The 11073-nt window shown below is 42.2% G+C and overlaps 1 protein-coding gene across 1 annotated transcript; it reads left to right on the forward strand.

Moving 5' to 3' along the window:
• The first annotated feature begins 852 nt into the window (after positions 1-852).
• Positions 853-3678, forward strand: LOC147962169 (uncharacterized). The gene is made up of 6 exons (XM_087534074.1): positions 853-1519; positions 1628-1746; positions 2131-2348; positions 2441-2610; positions 3199-3314; positions 3487-3678. The coding sequence occupies exons 1-6, from the start codon at positions 853-855 to the stop codon at positions 3676-3678; spliced, it is 1482 nt and encodes a 493-aa protein (XP_087390200.1).
• Positions 3679-11073: the final 7395 nt, after the last annotated feature.

Below are 11073 nucleotides of genomic sequence, written 5' to 3' on the forward strand. Positions count from 1 at the left end.
CCAATAATGGTGGAACATATAGTAGAAGAGATTGGATGGGAGATGGCAGGCAGGTTGAAGGCATATTATCAAATCCCAATACTTGACATTACTTAGAATTCTTTGAGACATATCAGATCCGAGGCAGATACTGATCAAATGATGACCTTTCTGTCTATTGGGCATCATTTCTTCAGTATTTATCTTGATCATGATGACAGCTTGATTACTAAGAAGGTTGTTGATGACGTGGTCCAATTTCCAAGGGCTGAACTTCCACCAGTCTTTAGCCCTTCAAAAGATGGTACAAATCCTCATAGTAGCAAGCCTGGAAATTCAGAAGAAGACTGCCCTATACCAATTCAGGTTGTGTATCCCAACAATGTGCCACATGAAGATGGCAATCCATTCATGTTTGTAAGAAGGAAGTGCACATTTCGTGAAGGAGTAGAGGAGAATGCAGAGCAACAAGGACAAGCAGGGCAACATGATGATGTACAACAACATGAAGATGCAGAGCATGTAGACCAAGAAGGAGCAGCAGAGCCACATGAAGATGCAGAGCAAGTAGAGCAAGAAAGAGAAGCAGAGCAACATGCAGTAGATGAAGATGCAGAAGCACATCAATTGAGGAGAACCAGAGCAAAGAAGAGATGTTTTGAAGGTAATGTAGGAACATATAGTGACTCAGATGACAGTGATTTTGATCCTGGTGACATGGTAGATAGTGACTTTGAAATTAGTAATGATGATGATGATGACCTTTATGCTGACAATGTGGATGAGGATGAACCAGTTCAAAGGAAGGAGAAGGTGAAGCAGAAAACAACAGCAAAGGATAAAGGAGTTGTAGGGGAAGGAAAGGAATAAAACATGTCAGATTATGAATCTGAAGGTGAAGATCTTTGGGCACCTGATTCAGATCATGAACTGCAAACCAAATTTAGAGCATTTAGAAAGGAGGATCTGACTTGTACAAAATTTCGTGTTGGACAAGTGTTTGAAAATGTTGATTTGCTTAGGAAAGCAATTAAGGAATACAGCTGCAAGAACAGAGTTGATGTCAAGTTACCAGTGAATGACAGGAAGAGAGTCAAAGCAGTGTGTGATGAAGATTGTACCTGGTACTTGTGGGCTTCTTATGACAGCAGAAGCAAATGTTTCATGGTAAAGAAGTATGTTGAAGAACATAGTTGCTGCAAAAAATGGAAGATCAAGGCTTTCACAGCACCTTTTCTAGCCAGGAAATACCTTGAGAGTTTGAGGGCTGATCAGGATATGAATCTTAGAAACTTCTCAAGGGTTGTTCATAAGGAATGGCACATGACACCAACTAGGTCCAAGCTTCAGAGGGCAAGAAGGCTGGCTATGAAAATAATTCATGGAGATGAAGAAGGGCAGTACAAGCTGTTGTGGGATTATGGAAATGAGATAAGGAGAAGTAATCCTGGTAGCTCATTTTTCCTTGCACTAGATAATCAAGCTAGGTTCAACAGAGCCTACATGTGCCTTGATGCATGCAAGAGAGGCTATCTTCAAGGTTGCAGGCCTATGATCTTCATAGATGGCTGCCATATTAAAACAAGATACAGAGGGTAGTTGCTGGTTGCAGTAGGAATAGATCCAAATAATTGCATATTCCCCATAGAAATAGGTGTTCTGGAAGTGGAGGACAAGCCTAACTGGGTTTGGTTTCTTGAGAGGCTGAAGAGTGATCTTGCTATTATCAACACATCCCCATGGACAGTAATGTCTGACAAGCAGAAGGTATATACAACCACATTGCCTGATGGTCTAATTAGATTACTGTACTTGAGAACACTTGTTTAACACTTTGTGTGTATTGGTCTATGTTGTTTTGTAGGGCCTGATAAATGGTGTGACTGAAGCACTGTTCAAGATATCTTCCGATATTCCGATAAATCGGCCGATTTATCGCTTACCGTTGTCTGAGCGATAAGCTAAATTGCCCGATAAATAAGCTGATATGGCGATAAATCAGCCGATATGTCGATAAACTGGCCGATTTACCCCTTATCATGGGTCGACCGATAAGTTCCCGATAAGAGATATCCCCAACATTGGACTGAAGTATTCCCTGAGTCAGAACATAGGTTCTATGTCAGGCATATGTGGAAGAATTTCCAACAGCTGTACAAAGGTGATGCTTTGAAGAATCAATTGTGGAAGATAGCTAGGAGCACAACAGGTATTAAGTATGAGCAGTACATGCTTGAGATGAAGGTGCTGAATGAGGGTGCATACACCTGGTTGAAAGAGTTGGAGCCAAACACTTGGGTGAGGGCTTTCCAAAGTGACATACCTAAGTGTGACATTCTGCTCAACAATTTGTGTGAGGTGTTCAACAAGTAAGTTCCAATGCTTCCATCTCACTCTTTTTAACATAATATGCAATGCTTTCCTATCACTGTTGTTGACATAACATGCAATGGTTGTGCAGATATATCTTGGAGGCAAGAGAATTGCCAATTCATTCAATGTTTGAGAGGATCAAGCAACAGTGGACTGCAAGGCACTACACTAAGCATTGTGAGGGTGAGAAGATGCAAGGAGTAATGTGCCCTAAGATCAAGAAACTAGTTGACAAGCTGACAGAGCTGGCCAACACATGTTATGTGTATGAATCAGGAGATGGAGTGTTTCAAGTGGTGGATAGAGGAACAGATTACATAGTAGACTGGCATAGCAAGTCCTGCAGCTATATGAGATGGCAAAAAGTGGAGTGACTTGCATACATGTTATAGCATGTTATAGGAATGAGAGAGTAGATCCACTAACCTTAGTGGATCAATGCTACTCAGTGTCCATGTTCAAGAAGGCTTATAGCAACATCATCTACCCTTGCAAGGACATCACTGAGTGGGAGAAGATGAATGGGCCTGAAATTAATCGACCAGACTACAAGAAGCATGTTGGAAGGCCTTGCAAAAGCAGGAGGAAGGGACCAGAAGAGATTATTTGTAGTAATGGAGGGAGGAGGATGTCAAGGCATGGTGTAATCATGCACTGCAGTTACTGTGGTGAGCCTGACCACAATATCAAGGGATGCAAATATATGAAAGCTGGTCTACCACCTCCCAATGCACAAGCTCCTCCACCCCAACATGATGACAATTTGGAAACTTCACAAGCTAATATGGAGCAACAGCCACCTCCAGAACAAGCCTAGGTAATTGTCTTGTACACAACCTCTAGCAGATCTTATGGAGCAGCAGACTGTAACAAGATTTTTGTTTGATGAGCAGCAGGCCAACACAAGTGCAGAGACCAGTACAGTAGTAGAAGATCTTATGGTGGATCACATGCTTCAGCAGGTAATTTAAACACGAGTACTCTTGCTCACTTGCTTTCTTTCAATCATGCTTTTAGTTTCCATTTGTTGACACTTGCCATGCGTATGTACAGAGGCCTTTGCCTAGAGTGCTTTAGCACACACCAATCCCAGAATCAACATTCTTAACAAATGCACAAGCAATGTTGAACCAGGCCCAGACAAGCACTAACACAATCAGGCAGGGAGAGCTAGCCAAGAAGATGCTGGCCATGAAGCAGCAAAGAGAGAAGGAACTTCAAGACAGGAAACAAGCTATACTAGAGGCAAGGATAGAAGCAGAGTTGAAGAAAGCAGAAGAGGCTGCTAGAAGAAGGCATGAGAAAGCAGAAAAGAAGGCTATATAAGCTGAGAAGAAGAGAGAGGCAGCTGCACAGAAGAAGGAAACAATGGCCATCCTGAGGCAAGCAAGAGCAGAGACAAGGCAGATAATAGTGGAGACACAAAGAGAGCTTTCTGCTGAGAGGAAGGAGAAACTGGCTACTGAGAGGAAGTCACAAAAGGAGGCTGCTGCTGCAAACAAACTAGAAGAGAAGAAAGCCATTGCTACACAGAAGGAATCAGAGAGACAAGCACTCCTAGCAAAGAAGCAGGAAGAGAAACAAGCCCTTGCTGCAAAGAAACAAGCAGAGAGACAATCCATTGCAGCAAAGAAGGAGCAGCTGAGGAAACAAGCACAAAGAAACATGGAGGAAGCTGGGCATGTGCCACAAAGATCAAGCATGTTTGACATCTTTAGATGATCTATGAGGCTGTTTATCTTGTTTTAGCAAGAGTACTCTTTCAACAATGTAAAATATGACTGTGTTTCCCTTTCTTGTTATCTCAAGATCTTATGGTACTCTATTTTGAGTAGTGCTAATGATGATGCACTACAGAATCTATATTTTGGTATGAAAACGGTCTTGTCTGTCTACCCATTTCTTGTCATTCTATTGTTGATGTCAATACTGCTTCCACATCACATCCTTGCCGCCATTATTTTCATTTCATAAATATGATATGAAACAGTACACAAGAACTCATTTCACAATTATCATGTCAGAAAGATAACAGAATACAAAGACAATTTTTCCATTAAAGATAGATAGATAGATCACTTCATACATTTCTGGCCTTGACAAGCACAACATTTGATACAACCAAGCTAACTTCATAGCCATTTCCTAACATTAAACTAGTGAAAGTACTTAACATGCTAAACTACTGAAGTTGGTCTTCACTTCTCCACTACCAAAATGAGCACTTGTCTTCATCACTTCTTCTTCTTCTACATTACTCCTTCGTCACTTCTTCTTCTTCTAATTCAGAGAGCACTTGTCCTCACTTCTTCATCAACAAAGAACACAGAGGGCACACAACAACATCCACTACCTAACAGAAGCTTCAACAGCACCAAGATCTCTACAGCTAATCCAATCAATGCACTTTCTTGGTGCCTGCTCATATTCTGCCGCAGAGAGCCAGGCCTAGCCAAAGCAGCTCTACTAGTTGCCACTTGAGCTGCAATCCTTCTCCTTTCATTCCTAGCCCTAATGAGTTCTTCCCTCCTCTCCTCTGTTGCTCCAACAACATCCATAGCTTGGTTCCCAACCAAGAAATGAGCGTCTACTAGGTACGCAACATATTCCATCTCCCAAAACCAGAAATCACACCCAGTAGCCTGCAAACCAATAGCAAAAAAGTGAACTTTTACCAATGAGAGGGCAAAACTGCTGCCAAGAACAAAATCAACTGATCCTCTGTGTTACTTACGGAGTGATTGGGACATCTGCAGAACACCCAGCCCTCGTGATCCTCTGTGTTCGAAATGTAGTACCTCACCGTCGCCTGGCAGCGAGGACATGGGATGAGTGGCACCACCACTGTCCGTCCGCGGAGACCAGACCGGGCAGAACTAGCAGAAGACATGGCGCACTCGTCGTCGGGGGCGAGGGTAGGATGGGCGCGCGGCGGCGAGATGGCAGGATGGGCGTGCGGCGGCGAGAGGGCAGGATGGGCGCGGTGGCGGCGAGAACTAGGGATTTGGACGGGAGAATTGGGGATTTCTATCTAAACGGCTTTTTACAAAAATGCCCTCCTGCAAATGGGCACTTTAACATAAATCCTCTGCCCGCCTACGTGGAGCCCATGGACTGGTCAAATTTGTGGCGTACGCACGGTCTACGGCGCACAGTGACCGTATTTTCACTATTCACCATACACAGTGACCGTATTGCGTGAGTTCTTGTGTACAGTGACCAAAGTGACCGGGCGACGCAAGTTGAGGTACCACCGATGAATTTTACTCATCTTGTAACGTATGATCAGGATTGGACGTCCCAGATTGGGTGATGCGGACACGGGAGCTCTGTACACAGCAAGAGGCATTTTTAAAGATCTCTTGTGCGTCTGGTCAGCAAAATGTAAATATGTAAACTAATTACTGTAAATTAACGGCCAAGGAATATTGTACGTAGTTCTCTTTGATAAGGAATTAGTTACCTCCATGTCGGGCGTTTTCTTCCTCCAAAGTCATCTCTTTGTTTCTGCATGAAATTAATTACCAAAGTCTTGGATAATTTCGTAAAAAAATGTCATAGTTTTAGATAGGCAGAAAAACGGTCGTGAGGACATCTGGCCGCAGGGGCGAGGTATGGATAAATGGTCACTCATGTCACGACCACTACTTTCACGTGTTTCTATGTCTTCAATTTAACTGGTGAAACATATGTTTTTTTGCCATAAAAATATATCTTAAGATACGTCCTCGAATGAAGGTTCTAAACACTTTGTGTGTGTGTGTGTGTGTGTTGTATTTCACATGTTTGGTTAGTTAAACTGAAGATCTAATTTTCAATTACTGACTTATATTCCCTTTCAGAGGGAGTAATAACAGTAGCTTTGGCGTATTTCATTTATTGGAGTCATAATCATGTTTGAATTCTAGGATAAATGTGTTTGTATGAGTGGCATTGACCACCCAAGAACATATTCATTCTTAAGGGAGTACCGAGGAGGAAACAATTGTGTTGCTAACATCATGGAGCCAGAAACCAAATTAGTTCCATTAGATTTATTAAAAATATCACCGGGCCATATGTAACTCATGTTTTAAATATCAGCATGTTTTTCTTTAGACATGGTCAAAGTATTTTGACTTAGTATAATGCGAATTTTTTGATTAAAGTAATTAACAGTTTGCTCTGAAATTTTACATAATTAGGAAAAAATCTTTGGAGATAATTCTTCGTTTCACTCCTCTTGTATCCTCAGTCGGTTTATCTGCTATGCGACTAGACAAGCAATACAATCATGCCGGTTCCATGAACTGTTTGGTACAAAAAACCATGGCCTAGGTCAATGCTCTCATTTGTGCGTGCACTTTAGCCATTTTATCGCTGACACCCCCCTATGTGTCACCTAGCCCTATGTGTTGGACTCTTAATCCTCAATCATCCCCAAACCTGCCCTCTCTTCTTCCTCCAGAATTCATTTTAGGGCTGCAGTGGACTCTTCATCCTCAATCATCCCCAAAACTGCCCTCTCTTCTTCCTTCGGAATTCATTTTAGAGCTGCAGTGCTATTGTAGGCCAACAATGCAATATGAGATTCCTCTACCCACTGCCATGAGGTGGTCCTTAAGTGGTCAGGCTCGGGGCCAACCTAATATATGGAAATAAGGCCTCCTTCCCACCCCTTGTTTGTAGGACTCTAAAAAGTAGCATGCTTGTACATTAGCATGATATACAATTTTCAAATCAGCAGGTGAGGTGAATCTTCTAATGTTGTCAATATGAGTTGGTTCAAGCGAATTTAAGAGAGGCTAGGTTAATATAATTTTGATATGGGTACAGGTTTTAGGGAAGTCAGACCACTTTTGTAGAAAATATCCATCTAAGAAAACAAATGATCAATACTACAACTTACTCAAGTTTGTATTTGTACTACTGATGCAATATAGATATTATGCAAACTCTAGATTTATCTATTTAGTCACATATAAACTTGTAATTATTGATTTAAAGAAATCTACCAATTTACTCGATTCATACATTGTAACACAATCTACTAAATTATATAGATAATTAATGATGCATTGGAAAAATTAAGATAAATACAACTGCACTAGTGTAAATTTATTTGTGGAGTATGATGATAAGATTTTTTGCGTAGATATTTACTGAAAACTATTGTAACAAGATACTTTATTGAATATCAAACTAAATAAAATAGTTTGGCCAAAAAACTGCAAGTCACTTAGCACTAGAAAAATATTTATACTAATAAGTGTCACAATTTTATAAATAAATTTATAATTAAATAAGTGAGTATGTTTAAATACCTAATTTGATGGTTATACTTGTAAAATAGTATTAATATAATATATTAAAAATATTTTGTCAATGAGAAACATAATTTTGTAAGAGTTCTTACTGGGGAGTAGGAAAGTTCAATATAAATAGGGGAGAATAGCACAAGAATGGTGATAGAAGGACGAGCTCGCGTGCTCCCCTTACGTGGACCAATGGTAAGTCTTGCATATGGAGCCGATATTAATTGACCGTAGAGATACATGAAAGATTTGAAGTGTTGATATTTGACATACGGTGATGGGCCTATATAGCACGGCTACGACTCCGTGGGTTGCATTGATGGGGATTGGTGAACCATTACATTTGGACAGGGTGCTCGGACTACATGTAGTGTTGATAGGAAAACGGTGTCGTGCAAGGGAGCAGAAAAACTAAGTCGAAATGAAAATCCACTATGGGCCCACCTATCGGGGTAGCTGCTATTTTGGAAAACCCCATTCTTTTGGTTGCTTCACGCCATGCTTTGAATTGCACTGGTGTTCAATCATTGCTAGCATCTTGCTCAGGGTGCTGTCTGGACAACATCTTTTTATTGCCGGTGTTTGAGGCGGTGAGAGCAAACCATTGGCCCAACCATTCGGGATCTATTGGACATAACTCCGGTCTAATAAGCAGCATAGAAGTTTGCTAAGCATTATGAAGAAAAAGTAAACAATAATATAATTAACATGGATTTGTACTCACTACTAGGGAAATGCCTATACACAGGAGCTTAGTAGTAGCGTGTTTTATAAGAACCGCTGCTACTACTTATCAGTAGCGCTTACACACGGTAAGCGCTGCTACTATGCAGTTACTAGTAGCGCCGTGTTCATAAGACACGCTACTGCTACAATTGTCAGACCGTTGCCGGCAGGCCAGGCATAGTAGTAGTGCTTGTATGTAGAAAGCACTACTGCTATTGTATGTAGCAGTAGCGCTTTCTACATACAAGAGCTACTACTACGGGCACCTTATCCACCCTGTGGCCCGCGCTAGACCTCACTCTCCCCATCACACACTCTCACTCGCACGCGTCCACCGCGCGCCGTTGCTGCCGCCGTCCCCCGCGCCGGTCTTCTCCCGCTGGCCGCCCTCGCCCGCGCAGCTCTCCTCCCCCGTCGGTCACCCTCCCCCGCGTCGGCCTCCTCCACCGCCGGCCGACCTCCCGCGCCGGCCCTCCTCCCCCACCGGCCGTGACCCGCGCCGGCCATCCTCCACCGAGAGGTACTCCTCCTCCCTACACTAGTGTAGAACCGGGCAATAGCACCGGTTCGTAAGGCCCTTTAGTGCCGGTTTGGTAACTGGCGCTAAAATGTAGGCACTAAAGCCCCCCCCCCCTTTAGTACCGGTTCAGCACGAACCGGTGCTAAAGGGCAACCACGTGGCACGAGCCAGCTTCGGGGGCAGGGAGCCCTTTAGTACCGGTTGGTGTCACCAACCGGTATTAAAAGGTTGGGGGGGTTGGGGTTTATGATTTATTTTTCATTTAATTTTGTGTTTTCCATTTAATTATTTTTCGTTTGTTGGTATTTTACGATACTACATATTGTACACGTTATGCATATATATAAATAGAATTTCTAGTAGAACCGATCATAATATATATATATATATCATCGAATGTCTCACAACCACCATTAATTAATTCACACATATATACACACATGTATATATATACAATTTCTCCTAATTGGTGCCTTCGGAGCTAGTGGCATTAGCCTAGCTAATTGGTGCCTTCGGAGTACGATAACAATTGGAAGTGGTTCATGGGGGCGGTAGCGGGTAATAGTATTCTCCTTTGGGATCTATGACCTGGTCGAGCAAAAATCCTGCTATTTCCTCTTGAATTGCTTCTATGCAGTCCTGTGCTAGGAGCTTGTCCCGCACCTCTTTGAACTGTTAAGAAGGAGATCAATATGCATGTGTATTAGTTGTGTGACTAGATATCGATAATGGTGTAAAAATTGTGAATAGTGTTCTGACAATCGATATCGTACCCACTCCTGTCTTTGAGATTTGCTCCTTTTGGACGCCATCATGCGAATGTTCTCACAAACGTAGTATGCACATAGATCATTCCCCGGCGCCTGCTTCAGGGCCTTTACGAGAATGGAATTTGATCAGATAATAATTAATCAAGCATGATAATTAAAGAGATGGCAGCTAGCTAGTACTACTTAATTACTTACCTTGGGTCGATACCATTTCAGATTTTGTTTCCATGGACCTGGAGTGGCCCTGATGAACTTTGCCCTAGCCCTGCCCGCCGACAAAGAAAATGAATAAATGGGTTATTAAATAGTTGCTATCAGGAAATGACAAACTAATTAAATAGGCCGAGATATAGTTAATAATGATTGAAATTACCTGTTGACTATCCCCTTCACGATGGTGTAGTCACTTGCTTTCTTAAGTAGTGAGTCTAGTACTTCAACTGTTCCTTCATCAACTTTAATGATTAACAAGATCCAGTAAAATCTGCATGCACACACGTTTGCATGTCTTAATTAAGCGGGCATATGTAAGCAAAAACATGTAGCTAGCTAGTAGGGAAAAACGGAATTTGTAGTACAAGACAGTGTGACTCACTGGAAGTTGTAAGGAAGTAGTATATCTTCATGGTATTTGAGTTCCTTGAAGAACTATAGCATGCTTTCCTCTACACTTTTTTTGTGATATGGATCTATTTTCCATGTGTATTCATTAATGGTATTTGGGTCAACGAACCCAATGCCATAGCGTCCACCTTTTTTCATTTCATAAATCTTCATCCTGCATAATACAACAGAAAAGAATATAGTGAGGATAATTACAGGTAATGATTGATCAAAATGATCACTACAGCTAGCTTGAGACTTAAATTACAGAAAGAAATCACTTACAGACAATAGCAACTGACGATAGATTTGTCGAGTGCGTCTTGATTGTATAGCTGAAATAGTTCTGAATACTCAACGGTCACAGCTTTCTCATGGTAGTAATGATCCTTGTTGACATTCACCATGAGGGACTCTCGATTGGAAATCTTGGTAATGTCCATGTACCATTGATGCAATTCATACATTCTCGTTGGGAGCTTATGGACCTCCTCTGGCTCGACCAAAGGTTGGCCCCGGGCATATTTCCATTTTATTTCCTCCTCTCTAGTCGGAGACATGGGCTCGATATCGAGGAGTTGTCCAACAGTGATCCCGATCGATTTAGCCTGCGCAATATGCTCCTCGGTTATTACCACATCGCCCACCCCGGGAACGTTAACGGTTTGCCCACAATAATATTGGGCACGCCTACTCTCATGTGTTGTTGGCACAACAAGCGGGGGGATTGATTGCGCCGCCTGTTCTCCCAGATGGGGAACGGTTTTACCGCTCCTTTTGCCAGCTGATTTGCTCGAGCTCGAGCTCG

The sequence above is a fragment of the Triticum urartu genome, chromosome 7A (assembly GCF_056163025.1).
Source record: "Triticum urartu cultivar PI428250 chromosome 7A, HENAU_Tu73, whole genome shotgun sequence".
Taxonomy (NCBI): domain Eukaryota; kingdom Viridiplantae; phylum Streptophyta; class Magnoliopsida; order Poales; family Poaceae; genus Triticum; species Triticum urartu.

Coding starts and splice junctions, on each gene's coding strand:
- LOC147962169 (XM_087534074.1), top strand. CDS start 853: ATGTCAGATTATGAATCTGAAGGTGAAGATCTTTGGGCACCTGATTCA. Junction 2,611..3,198: donor GACAGAGCTGGCCAACACAT/GTTATGTGTATG, acceptor AACCTCTAGCAG/ATCTTATGGAGCAGCAGACT. Junction 3,315..3,486: donor TGGATCACATGCTTCAGCAG/GTAATTTAAACA, acceptor ATGTTGAACCAG/GCCCAGACAAGCACTAACAC.